Here is a 22,110-nt window from a genome sequence, read left to right as displayed (position 1 = left end):
CCATGCCAGTGCTATAGCAGGTACATGGCTATGCTGGCATCACTGGGGGCACTGGGTTGACAAGGATGCTCAAAGCACAGCTGCCCCCCCTTCTTCCTAGGAAAGATTTCCTAACAGACCACATTTTTTGCAGACTAAGAAAAAGGAAACCCACAATTGCTGCCTGTTAAACCAGGAGGTTTGATGATATTATTCCTCCTTAGCTGCTACCATCTGGTTGTTTGTTTGTTTTTAATTCTGGGTTTATTTTTTATGTTGTTGGTTTAGTTCCTAATCGGTTTTAATCGCACAACCTATTTTTCACAAGGTGCCTTTGAGTCCTTAGAAATGTGTCTAACTTTCAGAACATCAGTGCTCACAGAAGACTGCAAGAACAATAGTATGTTGGGAGGACTTAACAAGGGGCTAAGACTGGAGGGACAATCTGGAGACAAAGAGCATATAAATCTTGAGACGGGGAGAAATTTATCAGAATCATCACTAAAACTGAGAGCACAATGAAAGTCTGCCTGGGGTATGTGCACTAACTTTATTCAAACTGCAATTGACCCCAAATTGCCTTACCCTGGGCACGTATTATTTGTTCAAGCCAATGCGGTTCTCTTTAATCAAACACACTCTGTGCCCTCAAGGTACCAGCAGACCTTGTTTTGCTCTAATTTTATGTTCTTGACACACTATAATCTTCTTTGCGCCAGTACAGAAGAGGGAACTGGATGACCTTCGGATGCTACAATTATGTGATTCTAATAACACTAATTTCTGCTCTTACCCATTTTTCTCCAGCATCGCTGTAAACACTGATTCGGGGAGCACGATCCACCAGCTGGAAAAAGCGAGCTGCGGCTATTTTTGCTTTGGCATAATTTGGCGTATAGGAGGATGCTTTTCCTAATGCAGTTCCACTGGTCACAATAGCAGAAATCACCCTGAAATCAAGAAGGAAAGACGTCATGACGCTTAGGAAGAAGAGCTCAAGGTCAACGATCCTGTTTCCATCAGTGGCCTGGCAACTATGTCAAGCAAGGCTGGAAGGCAACAGCCTCCCCCCCCTCCCCATGGTTGGTCTCCAATAACATACCTTATATATCCAGAGTTATACTGCCTCTTAACATTGAGTTGTCATTCAATTTTATCATGCCCACAAATGTGTCTGTTGAGAATGCATGATCAACTAACAGGTTCTATTTGGGAAAGATAATTTGTGTGTGTGTGTGTGTGTGTGTGTGTTTCTGTTCCTTTACCTAAACACATAGCTGTAGTGAAGTCCTTCCTTGTCAACTAAAAATCCTCCATACCGATAGGAGACTGAATTGGCTATAAACAGAACACTCTGTGCAAAGCCAAAGCAGATTCCATAAACATTTGCTTTTTTGACTGCTGCTCTGTAAGGGACTTCCAGCTCTTTCTCATATGCTTCAATAAATTTTTTCTCCTTCCCAATTCCAGCGACCGTCCTGATGTTTGCAAGCGCTTCATTGGAAATCTGTTGAAAAGGAAAGGAAATGGAGGAGTAGCAAAGATCTGTTAGATGTCAGTCTGAGAGATATGGGCCATACAGCTGGTGAGCTGCTGTATCTCTATCTATCTATCATCTACCTACGTACCTATTATCTATCTATCTATCTATCTATCTATCTATCTATCTATCTATCTATCATCATCTGCCTACCTACCTATTATCTACTGTATCTATCCATCAATCTACTATCTGTCTATCTATCTATCTATCTATCTATCTATCTATCTATCTATCTATCTATCTATCTATCTATCTTTGGTTTCCACACCAGTTTGGTTTCCACACCAGTTTACTAAGAATCTCTAGTTTTGAACTGATTCAGTCGAACTTACCAAGGTCAGGCCAATGGAGACACTCTAGGCCCTCATACCCAAATCAGCTCCTCAGCCTGAGGAACTTGCCTCATTGAATAGCCACACAGACTTAACTTTGCTTTTCACCATGTGCTCCACCTCTGGCCCTTGACTGTCTATCTCCACCAGCAGCCTGTCTTTGATCATATCCTTGAATTCTGTCTCTCTGATCCTTGCCTGCTACCACTGGAACCTGACTGCTAGCATATATTTGCCCATGTTCTTGCCTTCTGGCCCTCTTACTGCAGATAGTTTCAGAATCCGACCATGCGTGACCCCAGGTTTCCTAATCTAATAAAAATTTTACTGTACTGGTGACTTTTCCAATATTGGGCAAGAAGCAATTCCTGGCATGGGTTCTCATATCTGGGTGAGGGTGATGCCGTCTACACAAGCATCTTAAGTACACATTGACAATACAGCTCAACAAACAAAAGGGTTTTCTTAGCTTGTTCTGCTCCTATTCTTTATCACATTCTTAAGTTGTTGGTAATAGCTGTGGACAGACACTGTTCTCTCATTGTAGGCTTTTACACCATTTGTTCTGCATAGCTATACTGTCGCTTTCAGTCCTGTTATCAAACTTTTAGCAGCTTCGGCTGATTCTCTGGCTGCATCCCTAACTGGAGAAAGAAAGCAGACGTAGTCCCGGTTACATCCGGATTAGACTACTGTAACACACTCTACATAGGGCTGCCTTTTGCAGACCATTCAGAAGCCTCAGCTGGTGCAAACTGAAGTTGCATGTGGAGGCTAAGGAAATATGTAAGATCAGTGGTGTACCAGTTACCCAGGCTGCCAGTACATGTCAAGGCCCACTTAAAGCACACACACCCAGGGGTGTACCCAGGATCAAAACTAGGGGAGGGCAAGAGAGGGGAAGAGAGAGGGAAGGAAGGAGGGAGGGAGGGGAGAGAAGGAAGGAAGGAAGGAAGGAAGGAAGGGGGAGAGAGAGAGAGAGAGAGAGAGAGAGAGAGAGAGAGAAGGGAGGGAGGGAAAAAAAGGAAGAAAGGAAGAGGGGAGGAAGGATGGAGCTCCCGCCGCTCCCTCCCCCCCAGCTCAGGCTGCTCCTCCCCCCTCCCATGTTCCTGTCGCTGGCTGCAGCCGCAGAGGGGGCGAAAACAGCCCAATTTCAAGCTGCTCCCCCCCCCGTTCCTGTTGCTGGCTGCAGCTGCGGAGAGGGCAGAAACAGCCCGATTTCCATAACCCGCAGCGACTTTTCCCCTTCAGTTTTCGGAGGGAAAAAGTGCGGGTTATGGTCCGTAAAATAGGGTATTTTTTTGCTGGGGGGCAGCTGCCCCCTGCCCCTCGCTGGGTACGCCCATGCACACACACCTTTGTGATTCGGATGCAATGCCAAATGTGTCTTTCAACTCTATCCAACCAATTACAACCAGAAGCTAAACATTTTATTTACCCTCTGAAGTCACACTGCCCTTCTGAGAAGAAAAATAAGGCTTACAAGACACAGAGACTTTAAAATACTGCTTGACAAGTGGGGGGACGGGACATTTCAACCCTACATGGTTATGCCAGGCCCAAAATGCCTGTTATTATTGACAACACTGGATGATTGCATTATTACTCACCATCTCATTTAATCTTAAATGATGTGCTTTTTTGTAGTTGTTTTAAACATTACCTTCCCAGTTGCTTCCATTGCTTGTTTGTCCTGAGAGGCAAACCCTGTTAGCATCTGAGACTGCACCACGCCAGATAAAGCCAAGAATGGCAAGAAGCACATGATGACCAAGCTGAGCTTCCAACTGAAGTAGAAAGCAATAACAATGGCCACCCCGATGTTGGTGAGAGAGTTCACAATCATTCCTATCTGGCTGCCGGTTGCCTTAAAACAAGCAAAAATAAAATAAAATAAAGGAAGATCACCAACACACTTCCCCACATTTAGCACTGGGACACTTTTTGCTACCTCAAAGCTGTGAAGGAAAGAGAGGTATTGTTTAACATCCAGCTCCTATTGCCAAAGAGAAGCAAAGAGTTTGAAGGGATGTTAGAGGTAATCAGTTGCACAGCCACCTTATCAGGGCAGGATCTGCAGTGCAGCCTCTCTGATAGATAGCCATTCAGGTGTTGAAATACCTCCAGTGAAGGCAGTCTGAGGCAGTCTGTCCCACTGCCAAACAGTTCTTTCCATTACAAAGTTTTTCCAGAAAATTTTATCTGAAATCTACGGTATTTCCCTGAAGTGTTCTAGACCTGCCTTCTGGAACAAGGAGACTGAGCAAGGATGTGTTGCCAAAGCACCTCTTTTTCCTGCCTATGTCACTGAAAAACCTTTGGCACTCCTAATTGTGAAAACAGGCCCATCAGCAACATACTCACAGAGAGGGTCTGCAATGGCTAAGCTGCCATGGCTGCCATGGGCTTTGTTCATTTTCCCCAGTTCGTAGCAACCTTCCAAGAAGTGGCATATGGGAAGATAAGTTGGGTCCAAAGTGTGAATTATGGATTTGAAAGGAATTCCCATTTATGCTCTAGGCCTCTATCTCAACCACTTCAGACTGCAGGTGGGGCATAGCTGCAGTCTGCAGTCCCGTTTTCTGCGGGAAACCCCCATATTTAAATCTGTTTCCCGCTGTTATCCTGAATTGCAAAATATCCCGTAAATCCCCCGGATTTATAAGACAGCAGCTCCTGCCGGCCGAGTGCTGCCGGAAATTGCCTCTGCGCATGCCTGGTCTAGGGTCTCTTCCCCCTAATGAGTCTAGGACTCTTCCCCCTAATGTTCAATTTCCCATGTACAGAGGTGATGGGGGTGTAAAGGTGTTCCCTCATTTGAGCCCCCACCTCATAGCTGTCAACTTCCAGATTGAAAAATAAGGGTTCAACAGCAGCACGGCACCAGAAGTTGCTTCTGTGCATGTCCATGTGCAGAAGCGACTTCCGGTGCCGGCTCTGCCCGATTTCCAGTGCCCAGACATGGGCAGAGCGGCACCGAAAATCGGTTCTGCGCATGTCCAGACATGCGCAGAAGCGACTTCCGGTGCCGGGCTGCCCGTGTCCGCATGTCTGGGCACCAAAAATCGCTTCTGCGCATGTCTGGACATGCGCAGAACCGATTTTCGGTGCCGCTCTGCCCATGTCTGGGCAATGGAAATCGGGCAGAGCCGACACCGGAAGTCGCTTCTGCACATGGACATGCACAGAAGCAACTTCTGGTGCCGTGCTGCTGTTGATCTCTTATTTTTCAATCCGGAAGTTGACAGCTATGAGGTGGGGGCTCAAATGAGGGAACACCTCTGTACATGGGAAATTGAACATTAGGGGGAAGAGTCCTAGACTTTTCCCTGATGTGCTTCATTTTTCGTGTAGGAATATTTGAATTTAATCTGTGAAGAATCATTCCATCATGTAAGCCCACACTTGGGAATGAAATGGTACAAATGAGACACAGCTTTATCATTTCGGTGAGAACTAGGCCTTATACTTTTGGCTGAAAGTTGCATGCTAAAAGATGCTCCAGTGTAAAATAAAAATAAAAAAATTCAAGGTGCGAAATAGCCATTTTTTTCTCCTTAAAATCACCTTACCAGCAGCTTTCATTTCTACGGAGTTTCAGAGGTGTGTTTATCCAATAAAACCATAACAATAATTATCCTCTCTCAATTTGATTGAGTGGATGCCCAGCTGATGTGGCAATATCTGAAGTGTGTTAGCTACTTTTATATAAAATCTCTTACCCCTTGAACCTGAGAGGCATCAGTTGCTAGTCTTGTGGTCAAAGCCCCAGGGCTGTTCCTGTGGTCATCGAACCAACCAATTTCTTCCCCTAGCATAGCCTCGAAGCCAACCTTCCTTAGCCGTCTTGTAAGCAGCTCACCAGACTTGGCAAATGTATATCCCTGAAATGCATTTAAAGAATGTGTAAGTCTAGACGTGCCAGCCACAAGGCACCTAAAAAGGAGGAAAGAAAAGCAACGGAACAGCCAATCTTAAAGGGGTACTCAATGGTCACTTACCTGTAAAAACTGTGTAAAAAATGATATAACTCCAACCAATACAAAGAGCAAGCAGATGCTGTTGATCTGTAATCTTTGTTCTTCTTCATCCAGGATAGAAAAGGTCTTTTAGGAAAGAAAAGAAAGGGCCATAATATTAAGTGCCGACTAAAATAGTATAATTTTATTATCTATTTAGGCAATTTATACATGGCTTCATTATAATCATCTCTAAGCAGTGAATTGAGAGCCTCTACTTCAGAATCCATGTCACATGATTGCAATGATATTGGAAATCATAGGATTGTGCAATCTAGTCCAGGGGTAGCCTGCAGATGTTATTGGACTCCAACTTACAGCCTGCATGGCCAGTGGCCATGGTTGTAGTGAGTTGTAGGGGGGGTCATTGTATTAGATACTCCTGAGTTAGCCCATTTTGGTTTTACAGTTGCCTTGAGTATGGCTCGTGTGAGATCTCAATGGAGTGCTGCAAGCATATTTTGCCCCTAGTACAGCAGTAATTAAAGGAAAGCTTGACCATACCCTCACATCAGTGGAGGTTTCTTGATTTAAATGGTGTGAATTTCCCCAAATGCAATCAATAGGCTGTAGATTTTTTATAAGGGACTTTTCCTCTACCTAAGTACAACTAGATACTAAAAATATTTCGAGGTGCCAGGCCTCAAATCTGTCAAAAGGAGAGGCCATTCTCTCTAATCTGAAATGCATTTGGTTCTACTATAGTGGATCAGACAAAGTGAATATTGTTTTTCTACCTTTCTCTTAACCTCTTTTCTGTTTTTTCTTTCTTTTTCCTTCTCTATTTCTCCCCCTCCCACACACTCATATTTCTGTGTTTTTATTGTATCTCTATAGAAGTCTTGGTTGGTTAAAAAATGGGAAAATATATCAAATTTTGTATTTTTTTCTATAAGCTTTTATAAAATTATTTTTTTAAAATGAAATGTATTTGTTTCATATAGAATAATTATCCTACTTTTCCTTATGTAGTTTGAGGTGATAAATAGCATAATTATAATAAAACACAATTAAAACCATTAAGAAAAAGGAACTATTGAGAATATCAGACCAGCAAATTAAACTGTGTTTCAGTAAAAAATAAAAAAAATCCTTCCAGTAGCACCTTAGAGACCAACTTAGTTTGTTATTGGTATGAACTTTCATGTGCATGCACACTTCTTCAGATGTGTTTCAGTAATTGCTGCAGGGAAGTATCCCATTTAAATAGTGTGTGCGCTATTCATAATTGATAGTACTAGGCCATTTGAACCCAGGTATGTTTAATGCCCGGGTTTCAAAAACAAAGTATTAATCAGCACCAAGAAACCAGAGAATGTGGACCCAACTGAAGTACAAGCAAATCACTGCAGGGGGGGGGGGGTGCGGGGACAAAAAAATATATTCCATGCAGTTTTTAAGAGCAGTAAGGGACGAATAACCAGAGGAGAACAACTGCAAGTAGCTTTGAAACATGCTTTTCTTGGGAGAGAAGCAATGACAAACCTAGACAGCATTCTAGACAGCATCTTAAAAAGCAGAGATATCACCCTGCCGACAAAGGTCCGTATAGTTAAAGCTATGGTTTTCCCAGCAGTGATGTATGGAAGTGAGAGCTGGACCATAAAGAAGGCTGATCGCCAAAGAATTGATGCTTTTGAATTATGGTGCTGGAGGAGACTCTTGAGAGTCCCATGGACTGCAAGAAGATTAAACCTATCAATTCTTAAGGAAATCAGCCCTGAGTGCTCACTGGAAGGACAGATTGTGAAGCTGAGACTCCAATACTTTGGCCACCTCATGAGAAGAGAAGAATCCCTGGAAAAGACCCTGATGCTGGGAAAGATTGAGGGCACAAGGAGAAGGGGACGACAGAGGACAAGATGGTTGGACAGTGTTCTCGAAGCTACCAACATGAGTTTGACCAAACTGCGGGAGGCTGTGGAAGACAGGAGTGCCTGGCATGCTCTGGTTCATGGGGTCACGAAGAGTCGGACACGACTAAATGACTAGACAACAACAGTGAAAAATCATATTCAATACAAGAAGGAGGAAATTGGTCATGACCTACTCCAAGAATCTGGCTGAAAAGCAAGGCATAGAGTGGGTTGACCGCCCCGTTGAAGCCTGCTCCAAGGGATCCAATCAGCATGTAAGGCCATTCAGGGGCATTGTATTTCAGAATTCTGGTCACATTAGCAGGCTTCACTTCTTCCCCTTTTACAGCAGTTGGCTCCTAAAAGAGAAAAGGGGCAAATATGGAAAGATGTTTATATTCTACTTTTCGTGCTGCCCATTAGAAACTTCGAGGAAGGGTTATACAGTGAGCTTTTCAACGGGACCAGAGAAAGGAAACAAAATGGATGTTTTTGTCAAATTAATGACCTTCTTAAATGGAGTGCCATCTTCTTCATACTGCCGGGTGCTATAGATATGCTCTGAATGGTTCTGGGCAACTGACATTGGGTGGTCTGGTACTATATTTGACAACTGAGATCTGGAACGCTGTCGAAGGGAAGCTCTATGAAAGAATAAAAAGAAAAGGTGAAGTCTTGGGAACAGCAGTTTGAGTAGTTTGCATCTAGGTGTTATTACTTATCAGGATCACAGTTTACTGAAATACTTACAATACCTATATCCTGAGATTTATGGTGCAAAGCTTGATATGTTTGCTCAGATGTAAGTCCCATTGAGTTCAAAGGGGCATACTTCCAAATACGGGCACCCCCAGACAACCTATTCACAGTATTAAGCCTTTGTCCCAATTTGTTTGCAGAAAACTTAAAATGGAAGTTATATGATGTCAGTTCTAAGATGCCTGTTTTTTATTTAGCTGATTTGTTCTGATTTGCTTGCAGGGAGGTTAAATGAAATGGAGCGTTCAACCTGATTTTGGGGGCATAGGTTATACATCTTCCAATCAATCAATCAATCAATCATTATCCTAAACTTTTTAGTGCATTTCCCATCCCCTTCCTAACTGCAAGATGTCTGTTTTATTTCTTGATGCAGGTGGCAACCATTTTGCATGTGTTCAATTTGTGTGCAACCACCGATGCGCGTACTGTTTTTTTGCCCCAGAAGCAGGCGGGACGGGCCAGGGGTGGAACAGGGCAAAATAGGCTTACACATGCTGCACCGATGCACATGATGGCAAACCCCTGCGCAAACGAGGAGTTGCCTGTATTTATTTTATATACACACACACAACCTACCTGGGTGAAAAAGCTGCCAGGGGGGCACTTCCTTTTACTTGGGTTGTTTGATTTGTTACAACTACCCTAAAATCTGGGTAGGCAGTCAGCGCCCATAAGCTGTTTCAGTTTATATCAGTAACTAGCTGGCCCTGCCACGTGTTGCTGTGGCTAATCCCTGTGATTGCCCCCACCCTGTCCCGATCCACGATCAATTCTGTTTGCCCCCCCCCTCCATCGGATTATCCCTGTGAATCCCCCAACTCCCTCTTCCCGGTAACCCCCACCCAGTGGAGGTGTGGTTCCCTGGGTGATCCTGGTATTTGGGGGTGGGTGGGAGGGGAGGGCTGAGGAAAGGTGAGGGTCCTTGGGTGGTGGTGTTATTTGGGGGGTGGGAGGGGCGGGTTGAGGATTGGGTGTATGTTGGATTTTGATTGGTGGGGTGGGTGGAGAGTGGGCGGGATTTTGGCAGTATGTTGGGTGTTGTTCATAGGATGTCCACTGGGGGGGCAATTTTTGGGTATACAAATCCAGGTTTCTACCTGGCGAGGGCTGCGGCGGAACCCAGGTGGCGCTGTGGGACCCAGGTGGCGTTGTGGGTTAAACCACTGAGCCTAGGGCTTGCTGATCAGAAGGTCAGCGGTTCGAATCCCTGTGACGGGGTGAGCTCCCGTTGCTTGGTCCCAGCTCCTGCCAACCTAGCAGTTCAAAAGCACGTCAAAATGCAAGTAGATAAATAGGAACCGCTACAGCGGGAAGGTAAACGGCGTTTGCATGTGCTGCTCTGGTTTGCCAGAAGCGGCTTTGTCATGCTGGCCACATGACCTGGCTCCCTTGACCAATAATGTGAGATGAGCGCGCAACCTCAGAGTCGGTCACGACTGGACCTAATGGTCAGGGGCCCCTTTACCTTACCTTTCTACCTGTCCTAGGTGTGTGTATGGACAATGTAAGTGGATAGAGACACTCTCACATGCGGTCCCGATGTTGTGGGCAAATTTGAGGGCGATCGGGTAAGCGGTTGTGGGGAAAGGTTTGTTGGAACAAAATGTACCCTCTACATTTTTATATATATAGATGGAATACTAATATGTGACAAGTTCCATGTGTCAAAATTGTGTCTAACCGGCCATGGCAGACATACCTGTGTATAGAACATTCCTCCCCCCCCCCACCCCGCCCTCCAGCTTGCATCTTGGCACAAAAAGGAAAACATAATTTCCAAAGCGGCCCCCTTAATGGGATGCTTTCATGGCTACCACAGTTGCTTATAAAACCCAGACACGCTTATATCCTTTTATAATAGATCACATAACAGTAGAGGAGAAAAGATCAGCATCTCACTTGGTAAACTCTAAAGCATGCAACAAAACCATTCTGGGTGGAACTACACATACACATTTTTGAATGGTATGAGATTCAATATTATTTTTCCTTTTGAGGAACAGTGCTTAAAAATCTCTCTTCAGAAAAAAAAAGCAGAAACTAATACATATCAACTTAGCTATTGTTCCTCTGGAAGGGATACTCGTGTTCATACATAGCTCAGTCTCAAAGTCTTCAGTAAAAAATAATCAGGTTGTAGCCAAATGTTTTAGCTATACCGGCAAGCTATATTTACAAGACCTCTTTAGATGAAGCAAATTTGTGAAACAAGCCTTCTGCTCCCGCCCCTTTGCCAGTTCAAAGAATACCCATTCTCAGTGGTGGGCTGATTCTCAATAAAAAAGAAAGAACTGCCAGGTCAAACTCCAAAAGAAACTGGTTGCTGCCTGTCATATGTCTAGGGGTGCTACATCCTGTTTCCTCACCTGAAGCAAAACAGGAACATGCTGTGACAAGGCTGCATAGTGTTGTGTTTTGTTCCCCACTGAAAGGCTTACCTCAAGCTGTCCCGATAACTTCCCCTGACGAAAGACTGCGTTTTCTCAAGGTTTGGTTCAGCTGCTGTAAAACAAAGCCAAAGAAGCCCATCAGAAAGTGAGATCATCCATTCCATTTTTATTACTTATATTTTGGTTTGCGTTTACAGTGTATAAAGCAAACCCGTTACGAGGCTGAAAGTCTTTTCTTCATGGGGGTTTGCTAAATATTCTACCTGAAGCACAGATATTCTCTTTAGTTCAAAAAAATGTGAGCTTAACTTCAAGTACACTTCTTTGGCAGAGAAGCTTTCTAAGGGTCTTGGATGTGCTCCTTTAGAATCATAGAATCATAGAGTTGGAAGAGACCACAAGGGCCGTCCAGTCCAACCCCCTGCCAAGCAGCCCATCAGTCTTCCACACATGCTCCTATGATCCCATGTTGAGCTGTATGGTTAACACTGCAGTTGCAAAAGGAAGCTATGAAGAACAATGTTCTTTGCGTGTACAAAGCACAGACCACTAGCACGTGAAATGTCTTGAGCAGCTGCCACACTAAGAATAGAAGCGAGCAGACATAGGAGCCAACTCCTAGGGGTCAAGGTCCCTTTACCCCCCCCCCAATAAACTATTTGAAGGGGCTGTCGCCCCCCCCCCCCAAAGTTGACAGGCATTGCCAGTCAAATGGTGTGCATGCATTGTGTCTTGTGATCTATTATGTGGGTTGGGGCTTATCTGCCCCCCTCCCTATTTTATTCGAGTTGGCACACCTGCGAGCAGAAAAACAACATGTTTTTGTTGGGGTGTACCACTTCAAGCTACAAGGGATAGCTTGCATATTCGAATGTTCCCTCACCTCATATCATCACTGCAAATATCACAGCTAGAATGTCAGGATATGGAAGCTAAATTATAACCATTTTAACCTGATGTACTGATTTTACAGATATGTTTCATTCTGAGCAGAATTCAAGCATGCAGTCTCCCTTACTACACTCTGAAATGGTGAACCCCAGCACAAATTGCACTCTGTCCTTAGTTTCTCCTCACAAATGCAGGGGCAATCGCTCAAGGCTGCTATAACTTTTCTTCTTCACTGGCGATTATGAAACACAGCGGGAATGGAAGCAGCCCTGAGACTATGTAGGCCTTTTGCCTTATATTTCAAAACAATGTATCCCAGTGAAGTCAGAAGGTGCTTTCAATTAGAAGAACGCCAAGATGTCTGAGGTTATATCAGCTCTGCATGCTCCAACAGCTCTTTCGGAAATCTGAAGGGTTCTTAAAAATGGACTGCAGCACAGCAAGAAGGCTTGTTCAGTTCGTGTCAGCAAAGAATGCTGGTTGAGGGGTCATCAAAGTGTGACACTAATAAAGCAGAGTATTCGGTTTGTCTTGCTCCCAGGGACCATAGCTCAGTAGCAGAGCACAGGCTGCAAATACATAAGAATCTAGATTTGAACCTCATGCATCTCCAGTTAAGAAGATCACAGGTAGCTAATGGGAAAGAGCAAGAGCTAGGGACATATCAGTGATCCAGAGATAGATGCACAAATAATATAACCCTGGAATAAGGCACAGCTTGTTTTTTACCTATGTGACTGATTTTTCATGGGGCCATAGGGAAATAGTTGTGTTAGTAAAGAAAAGGAAATTAATTCCTTGAGTTAGTAAACTTTGACCTCGTTTTCAGAAACGCAGAATAAGGTACTTGCTTTGCACCGGCGTGTCAGTGAGTGCCTTGTCCCCTTGGCTTTGCAAAGTTACCAGTGTGAAATAAACCCCTTTCCGTTCCATCAGCTCCTCGTGTTTTCCCCTTTCCACCGCTCTTCCATGCTCAAAGCCAATTATGACATCAGCAGTTCTGATTGAGGACAAGCGGTGAGCAATGGAGATGGCAGTGCGCCCAACGCGAGCCTAAAGCAATATGGGGAAAATATCGGTGAAGCAAACAGATGAGTGAAATAGGTAGGCTTTGCTTCCTTTGCTTGTGTGTGTGTGTGGTCGGTCACGGAGCATGGATTGAAGCCTAACTGGTGTAAGGACATGCAAAGAGCTCTATTGGATCAGATCAAAAGCCCATCAAGGCCACTCACAGTTACAAACCAGGTGCCTATGAGATGCTTGCAAGAGGAAGAAGAAGAAGAAGAAGAGTTTGGATTTCATATCCCGCTTTATCACTACCCAAAGGAGTCTCAAAGCGGCTAACATTCTCCTTTCCCTTCCTCCCCCACAACAAACACTCTGTGAGGTGAGTGGGGCTGAGAGACTTCAAAGAAGTGTGACTAGCCCAAGGTCACCCAGCAGCTGCATGTGGAGGAGTGGAGACTCTAACCTGGTTCCCCAGATTACGAGTCTACAGCTCTTAACCACTACACCACACTGGTTCTCATGACAGGGACATGAATGCAGTGGCACTCTCCCCACCAGTGGCAACGGGTACAAAGAAATCTGTGCGTTCTGTGTGTGCCTGTCATGCTGTCTTACGCCAGTAATCTTTATATTCATTTCCAAGCAAATGTTTGAAGAGGAGCATGCCTACCTCCCATCTCCAGCATTGCTTGCTATTTCCTGAACAATTTCCCCCCTCCCTTTTTAACCTACCCTTAGTGCTTGTGCGCTTGCTGGCTGTGCGATTCTGGTATTGGAACAATATAAATACGTACAAAAGGTTGGAAGCTTAAAAGTTGTGGGTTTCATTTAACTAAGACATACTCAGAGCAGACCCACTGAGATCAAAGGACTTCAGTCAGTCGTGCCCATGGATTTCAATGGGTCCATTCAGAACAGGAAACACTACCACTTCCATGTCATTCCCCAACATGACTCTTCCCAACAGTTCTTTGAGAGCTGTGTTGGGAAAGTCTTTTGGGTAAACTCTTCCCCACCACAGGTCAAGCTTCTGATCTGGCACTGCTCCCTCCCCACGTTTCCACTGCTAACAAGCCTAACAGTTCTGGAAACTGCATGCACGTTCGTTGGTTAATGGGTGGTTGTGAGGTTCTACGCTGTAGAACCTCCCTAGTGGGGGCCTCCCTTACTCCCAAGGGCTTCTCCATTCATTTCAAGAACACCCAGAGAACACCAATTGTGCATTGGAGCAAATGCAAAGCTCTGAATAGCACTGTTGTTGTTGTTGTTGTTGATGATGATGATGATGTTGATATTGATGTTGTTGTTAATAATAATAATTGCATTTTAGCCTGCCCTTACTCATTCTCTTCCCCACTCATCCTCACAACAGAGATCGCGACTGCCTGAATGTGGGGGTTGAATATCGGATTCCCACTCCTACTCTGGCATGATAACCACTTTTCCACATTAGTTCTCCTAACCACACCTAACCCTAATTTTATATCTTGGAACCTTATTATAAAAAGAAAGTTGTGGAGGGGAGAAGAGACTAATCTCTATCATTAAAGAGATTATAGTTAAGAGGGTTAAAAAACAGTTTCCTACCCCCACCTCCATGATATTGAATTATTATTGTTATTATTAGTAGTATTATTATTCCCTGCCCATCTGCCCATTCATTAAATATGCCAAACCTTATGAAGGGCCTCTTGCACTGTAGCTTCACTTTTGTTGTCCAGTGCCGATGTAGCCATGTCCAGTAGCAGGATTTTGGGGTTTCGAACCAAAGCTCGAGCAATAGCAATCCGCTGCTTCTGGCCTCCACTCATCTGACCACCACCTTCTCCAACTAGGGTGTCAAATTGCTAAAATAGTGGGATGGGAATATGAAACCAGTGACAAGGGTCTTTACCTCAATAGGATTCAATGGTGACAGCTTCACCCATCCTCCCAGTGCCAGTGTGAGCTCATGTATCATTCACACATTTCCTTGTTAAGGAAATAAAGCAAGCTTCTATTCCTCTCTGCATGAAACAGAAGCATGAAAAGAAGTCTGGTCCACCTAACCCAGTGCTATCTATCTCTCTTTCTTGAGTGTCCTGGATCTTGGACAATAAACTTCAGCTGGCTTTCTAGCTAAGGTATTTTTGGTGGAGCACCATCAAAGCATGTGCTCTGCCATGGAGATGTGGCTCGGTCCCCTCAAAATTGTCAAAATGGCACCTTAACCCACCCAAAAAATATCAAGGCACCTGAAGAAGCAAGTCTCTTCTCCGTATATTTGAAGATAAGAACACATGTGCCCACAGTGGCCAGCTATGTACCCATGGAAGCCCACAACTAATACCTGCATGCAACAGCCCTCTTCCATCCCCTGACTCATGTTCCCCAGCAACTTTGACAGTGGAGGTAGAACATAACCGTTGAAAGTCCTTATCCTCCATGAAATGTTACCTTCTACTGTATATAGCAGTCAACTTCCTGAGAACAACCATGTACATTTAACATCACTTTAAAGTCTCTTCATTACCCGGGAAAATAAAAAATACAAATAATGGTTTTAATCCAACAGGGGATTGTCTGCTGAAAAGCAAATTACCCAATAAACTCCTAGTGGGTGCTTAGGAACACACCTTTGAATTGCAGTCAATAAACACTAGCATCACCAAAAATCTACTTTCTCTCTCTCTACTTTGAAGGAAGGAACCGTAAGCAAACTTCACAAGATAGTGGCCATTGTAGAAGGTGACAAGTGTCCATATTGTCTTGAACACTGTGAATAGACCTACACAGTAATTGTCCACCACCAGCCATGTATAAGAACCCACCAAGGTGTGAGTAACATTCTGTTCTCAGTGCCTGCCTGAGACTGCAAAAACAGACAAACACTTCTGGAAAGCGACAATGCATGGCTGGTGGGCTGTGTGTGACTTTGTAGGTCACAAGCTAGATAGGCATGCAGTCATGTCAGGATTTTGAATATTGTAAACTGAAGCTTGCTTTACCCCAGGCAGATCCATGATAAAGTTGTAGGCATTGGCTTGTTTGGTTGCTCTGATGATGTCTTCCATAGTGGCATCTTCCCGACCATAGCGAATGTTCTCTGCAATGGTGGTAGCAAACAGGACTGGTTCCTGCTCAACTATGCCAATCAAAGAACGCAGCCACTGAATATTAAGTGAGCGAATATCATGTCCATCTAGAGTAATCTACACAACAACAACAACAAGTTGTTTGCAGGATAAATAGTCATAATACACTTGTTCAGTCACTCAGTATTTGATATTGGAATAGATTCTACACTAGGAATAGATGAATCTGTCAATTTTGGTTTCTCCAATTTTTCATATTTCTACACTACTTTCTGATTATTATTTTTTAAAGTTCCCATGAAAGTTCTTTAGCATGAATTTTGCTTAATGCACACATTTCTGAGATGCATTTTCCCTAATATAATGCAGTTTTATATGCTATATTTACTAATCAATGCCTTTAAGCACTTTGTACCCTACTCTATGAGGGCGGTAGGTGGCGCTGTAGCCAAACCACCGAGCCTCTTGGGCTTGCCGATCGGAAGGTCGGCGGTTCGAATCCCCACAACAGATTGAGCTCCTGCTGCTCTGTCCTAGCTCTTGCCAACCTTGCAGTTGGAAAGTATGCCAGTGCAAGTAGATAAATAGGTTCCACTGTGGCGGGAAGGTAAATGGTGTTTCCATGTGCTCTGGCTTCTATCACAGTGTTCTGTTGCGCCAGAAGTGGTTTAGTCATGCTGGCCACATGACCCGGAAAGCTGTCTGTGGACAAACGCCAGCTCCCTCGGCCTGAAAGTGAGATGAGCACCGCAACCCCATAGGCGCCTTTGACTGGACTTAACCATCCAGGGGTCCTTTACTGTCAGGGGATTCTTGCGACTACTCTAGAGTAACGACGCTCCGCATGCTTGTCTTTAAACAGTCTTTATTGGTACAGTCTATTTACAGTGAAACTGGTGTGTAAAAACATGTCTGCTCAGTCCGATGCAGAATCCGGCACTGGACCGCCCCTGGACCTCCTCCAACATAAGAGTGTCGGGACAGCAAATCTCCTTCCCCTCCTTCTCCTGCGTAATTCCGGAACCGGAGGAAAAAAGGGCCTGCGCTCCATGTTTTCCTCCTCCCCCCCTTCCCCCCCTCTCTTCCTCTCTCCTGTGTGGTAGGGGCTCTCCCATACTGCCAGAGCCCCATCTCTCTCTCTCCACTTCCTGACTGGACTCCTGGGCGTCCTTGCTGCTATCGCTGCTTGTGGAAGAGCTGCTTCTGATGCGGGGAGGAGGATCCCTATATTCTCTTCCCCTTACATCCACCTTTTTTACCTTACCCTATTCTATGTACATGCTACTTTGCTAGAGACCTGCACTGCAAAATTCAGAAAACTGTGAATTTCAAAAGCTGGCTGGATTTTACTTCATATATTGATTCAGAAAGCGCAAATTAAGTATGTTCACCTTTAAATGCAAACTGAATCTAATTTCTCCCCTATCCCTCCCATTCCAGTGGGAATGAATCATGTCCCAGGATTCTTTAAATGAAAATGGAAGTTATGTAGTCATTTTACTGCATTTTTAATTAAAGGGAGGGGATGAAAATGAAAGTGACCACTCTCTTACAAAGAAGTTAGGTAAAGCTCTCACCATGCCTTCACTAGGGTCATAAAATCGCTGGATGAGCTGTATTGTGGTGCTCTTCCCAGCTCCACTGGGTCCAACAAAAGCTGTTGTTTCCCCTGCCTTAATAACCATGTTGAGTTTTTCTAAAATCTGGAAATAAAAATGAAAAATATTGCATGTTTAAAAAAGTGTTTCCCCTGATGTTCAAAGCAGTACCTGGAAACAGCTATCATGGTTAACCAGAAAAGTGAAGCACTTACCTTTACGTCAGGCCTGGATGGGTAGTAGAAAGTCACATTATGGAATTCAATTTCACCACGGACTTTATCCAGCTTGTAGCCATCTTCTGACATACAGTCAATAACAGGTTTCTGGGGCAGAGTTAATCGGTTATATTACTTCCATTGTAGAAAAAGCTGCTTTCTCTCGCTCTCTCTTTTGCACTGGGTAGAATCCAAACATAAGGAAGACCCTTGTAAGAGGGTCTTAAGGAGTCGCTCCAGCTCCTGGCTGGAGCCTGGGGATGGTGCCACCCATTTCAGATTACCAATGGGATGCCTGACACTTGGGTAGCCCCCACACTGCCTCCCTAGATGCCGGTCAACTCCCATGGCACTCCCCAACAGGCGAATTGGGGTGGTGAAGGGGGCTTCAGATGAGAAGTCTAAGAATGTTAACAGATCCTGGCCCTATGCCATGCTAACTCCGCTCACCTCGCTGCAGTCCGTAAAGTTTTGGCCTGTTTTCATCCACCCCAAGTTCTGTGCTGTTCACCTCCCACCACCTGGTCTTTCAGTCAGGGGGCACAATGTGCCTGCTATGCAGAGACCACATGCCCAGACCATGCATTTCCTAGGAATCAATCCCATTGAACTTAGGCTTGCATCTGAGTAGCCATGGACAGGATTGCACTGCTAAAGATATTCTTCAAAAAATGCAAGGCATTATGCACGTTTTGCTACGGCCCACCCATGTCGTTCTCTAATCACGCGCATCAATTGGCTTAGGCATTGGACACATGAGCAAGCATGACTCCACCCCGCTCAGCAGGGAGTCAAATAAGGTTAACAACCAGTGGGAGGAGCCTGTTGATGCAAATACAACTGAAAGCTTCCCCTGATGTCACCGGGGGTCGTGCCATGGCCCTAGCCACCAGCAGGGCATCGGACGGGATCCACAACCGCTGGATCCCTTTAATGGGATACCCCTAAAAGAGGAGGGTTGGATGATGGCCACAACCAGTCCTCAAACACAGCAGACAAATACATATTCCAGTGCCTAAGACGGAGGCAGCCATGTGGTCAGCAACAAGCAGGTCCGAAGTCGGAAGGAGCTCAGAAGAGCCGACGGGATGCAGCAGCAGAAAGAGGATTTGAATGCTGCCGCGCTGCCTTAAATGCAGGTAAACCCCGCCCCCCAGCCCGCCCTATTGGCCAGCCAGAGGCAGGACGCGGAAGCAGGGATAGGTTGTAGCAGGGGGCCGAAACACGCCCCCCCTGCTTAGCGCAGGAAGCGGGTCCTGTCCGCAAAGTCTCCCCTCTCACAAAGAGAAGAGATCTTCTCTCCATTCCCTGAAGCTTTGGTAACACTATGTGTATTAATGTCCTTATCTGAGCCTTTGGCTTCACTTCATTCCTTATAAATCAAGGGAGACCATAACGGCTTAATTCCTGAAAACGTCTTGCAGAGCTGAGTGTCTTGGCGACCAGGCCGCTTATAGAGTTGACTCCTAATAGATAAATATTGGAGCTTGCTGATACTTTGAATATTCATAAGCAATAATTTAGAACTGCCACTTGGATGAATGCGCTCTTTTTCAAATGCACAGGCATGGTGCTGGTTTGCTTTAATCTGCAATCAATTTTTCCCTTAATCACCATAATATTTCTCATCTGTGCTGTTGGCAGAAGTCCTAAAGCTGATGTGAGGCTCATTTATTTCACCTCACCCCCCCCCCCAACACAGGCTAGTGGCGCTGAACCAGTTGAGCTACTCACTTTATTTATCGTCTCAAAGATATTTGTTGCAGCTCCTCGCCCAGTGGCGAAGGCTTCCAGGCAAGGAGAAGCTTGGCCAAGACTTAAGGCAGCTACCAGAACTCCAAAAAAAACCTGAAAAGAAAAAACGGGGACGGGGGAAAACAATTACGTTTTCTGGATGGTTTTAAAAATTGCATTGGTGCAGAAATTAAATTATAATTAGGAGGAATCATTCTGGGAGGCAGAAAAATGCCCTCACCCTGTGTGATATATTAAGGAGGGTACAAAAACGATATCTATAGATCTGAAGGTGGGAATGCAATTTAAAATGGCATTGTCGTTTTTTTTTCCCAACTAAGGGAAACGTTTCAAATTTTAAGATGAGTAGAGGGAGGTTCCAATGAAGGTTTAAACGATGCTCTGAAATATATCTTATATGCTAATAGTGAATTCGTTGTCTGAGCTGATCCTTGAGTAGTCAAAATGACACCATTTGTGCATAGGAAGAAGGTCTCAGCCAGCTGGAGGGGGAAAGGAGGAAATGACTCCAAGGGACCACCCCCCCCCCAAACACACGCACAAATACCAGCCCAGTGAACCCGAAATAATAAATTCATTCATTCATGAATATGCTTGGTAAGTGTACAATGCTGACTGGCTGTAGGGAAGTTTGACTGAAAAATGTGTGGGATGGTGGCAAAAAAAGAGAGAGAATTTTGCAAAAAGGTTAGCTGGGATACCTCCTACTAGATACACTGCAACTTTACACTACAGGCCCCACTTGTTAAGGTCACACTGAAAAGTTTACAAAGCACCCACTTCGTTTTTCAAAGCAATGAGGTGGCTGGAAGCGCAAGTGCTTTTAGGAAAAAGAAATGGGGAAAACCATTGAAAGCCTTACCTGTATAAGTGTGCCAGGTGAGTACTCCTCATCTTCAAGAACAAGTTTTGAGCCATACCAAAATGCTAGTGCATAACACAGGAAAATGATGCACCAGATGTAACCGGTGAAAAATCCCATTATTATTCCCTTTCTGATTCCCCAGTTTTGGGCAAACACTAGGTTTTTGTCATACCTGCGGAAAGAACAGAAGGGAACTTTAAAAGTGCATTTGAGAAAAATAAAACACAGCAAAGGGGGTAAGTAAGGGCCATGTTTGGGGTTGAAGGAAACTGTTGCAAAAGAGGAACGCTTGCATGCTGCAGGAGCAATGCCTGTAGCTCAGTGGCAGATTACATTCTTTGCATGTGCTCAGTTCAGTCCCTGACTTCTCCAGGTCAGACTGGGAGAGACTCGCACGTGAAACCCCAGAGATCTGCTGCCATTCAGTGTAGGCAATGCTGAACAATTTGGACCAATGGTCTGATTCGGAAAAAGGGGTGGGGAGTGCAAGGGAGAGGAGTCCCATCTTCTAATTTTTGGATGAGGGGTGCTGAACCCCTTTCTCCTTCCTGCACCTTATTTCCTCCCCATGGAAATAGTGGGAGCGAGTTGGAGAGTCCCTGTGGCTCGCAAGGAGACCCTCTCTGGAGCCCGAAGAGAACGTCAGTCCCAGAGCTTCAACTCTAGTTGGAGGCAGAGTTGTGTGGAGAGAGAGAGAGAGCAGTAGAGAGAGCTGGGGAGCGTTTAGAGGCTTTTTAGAGAATGCTCACTACGTACGCAATTTTCGCTTATGTGTGCAGGGGCCTGGAACGTAACCCCCATGTAAGTGGGGAGGACGCCTGTACTAGAAAGTTTGGTGGAAGGTGTATGGGGTGATAGACTGTGTGGATCTAAGCTACAGCAAAGGAGAGGATTCATCTTCCTGCACATGCTATGCTCTTAAAAACCATAGGCTTTGTTGCTTTTAAATTTCTTCAGGTCTCTGAGTCACTCATACGAACCAACCTTTCAACTTCTTTTCTTTCCCCTCCAAAAGCAGCCACTGTTCTGATGGATGAGAGCACTTCATCGGCCACAGCGCCAGCTTTTGCATAAGCTTTTAATTCTCGACCTGTCAGCTTTGCCACAGCCTAAACCAATCAGTAAGAAGATTCATTTAGGCAGTGAAGGTTTTTCTCCTTTGGATTGTACAAGCTCCTTGCTGTCACACTGGGTTATCTACATTTACAAAGGACACATTTATATAGCAAATTTGTTCTTTTTCTTTTTCTTTTTTGCTCACTTCACCTACCCGTAGGTAAAGGTAAAGGGACCCCTGACCATTAGGTCCAGTCACGGACTCTGGGATTGTGGCACTCATCTCATGTAATATTGGCTGAGGGAGCCGGCATACAGCTTCCAGTTCGTGTGGCCAGCATGACTAAGCCGCTTCTGGTGAACCAGAGCAGCGCACGGAAACGCCGTTTACCTTCCCGCTGGAGCGGTACCTATTTATCTACTTGCACTTTGACGTGCTTTCAAACTGCTAGGTTGGCAGGAGCAGGGACCAAGCAACGGGAGCTCACCCGTTGTGGGGATTCGAACCGCCAACCTTCTGATCGGCAAGCCCTAGGCTCTGTGGTTTAACCCACAGTGCCACCTACCCATAGTCATGTGCTAAATAACTTATGTGATAGATCAGGTTGGCTTATCTAGTGCATTATAAATGCCTGCCTTCCACAGAGTCAGCTTTCAGAGGGCTGGATGTGCTTGCTTGTGCAGCAAATCCAAGGAAGAGACTTATGGCACAACAAAAATTATGTAATGCAGCATTCCCCAAATGGATGCCCTGCAGATGTTGC

General features: G+C 44.9%; 1 protein-coding gene across 4 annotated transcripts in view; it reads right to left on the bottom strand.

Moving 5' to 3' along the window:
• The window catches only part of ABCB11 (ATP binding cassette subfamily B member 11), a 47,947-nt gene that overhangs the window by 8,229 nt on the left and 17,608 nt on the right, over positions 1 to 22,110 (bottom strand). For all 4 annotated transcript variants that reach the window (XM_060280342.2, XM_035133251.3, XM_060280346.2 and 1 more), the window contains exons 10-25: positions 21,275 to 21,399; positions 20,288 to 20,462; positions 19,405 to 19,518; positions 17,668 to 17,778; positions 17,432 to 17,557; positions 15,768 to 15,971; positions 14,457 to 14,627; positions 12,624 to 12,825; positions 10,930 to 10,993; positions 8,238 to 8,373; positions 7,924 to 8,088; positions 5,856 to 5,960; positions 5,577 to 5,738; positions 3,518 to 3,721; positions 1,245 to 1,486; positions 773 to 929 (exon numbers count right to left, since the gene is read on the bottom strand). In XM_060280342.2, the coding sequence (XP_060136325.1) occupies positions 773 to 929; positions 1,245 to 1,486; positions 3,518 to 3,721; positions 5,577 to 5,738; positions 5,856 to 5,960; positions 7,924 to 8,088; positions 8,238 to 8,373; positions 10,930 to 10,993; positions 12,624 to 12,825; positions 14,457 to 14,627; positions 15,768 to 15,971; positions 17,432 to 17,557; positions 17,668 to 17,778; positions 19,405 to 19,518; positions 20,288 to 20,462; positions 21,275 to 21,399 (2,463 nt within the window). The remainder of the gene's footprint in view (positions 1 to 772; positions 930 to 1,244; positions 1,487 to 3,517; positions 3,722 to 5,576; positions 5,739 to 5,855; positions 5,961 to 7,923; positions 8,089 to 8,237; positions 8,374 to 10,929; positions 10,994 to 12,623; positions 12,826 to 14,456; positions 14,628 to 15,767; positions 15,972 to 17,431; positions 17,558 to 17,667; positions 17,779 to 19,404; positions 19,519 to 20,287; positions 20,463 to 21,274; positions 21,400 to 22,110) is intronic.

Source organism: Zootoca vivipara, chromosome 1 (assembly GCF_965207765.1).
Source record: "Zootoca vivipara chromosome 1, rZooViv2.hap1.1, whole genome shotgun sequence".
Taxonomy (NCBI): Eukaryota; Metazoa; Chordata; class Lepidosauria; order Squamata; family Lacertidae; genus Zootoca; species Zootoca vivipara.
This window is presented reverse-complemented; position numbering and strand designations above follow the sequence as displayed.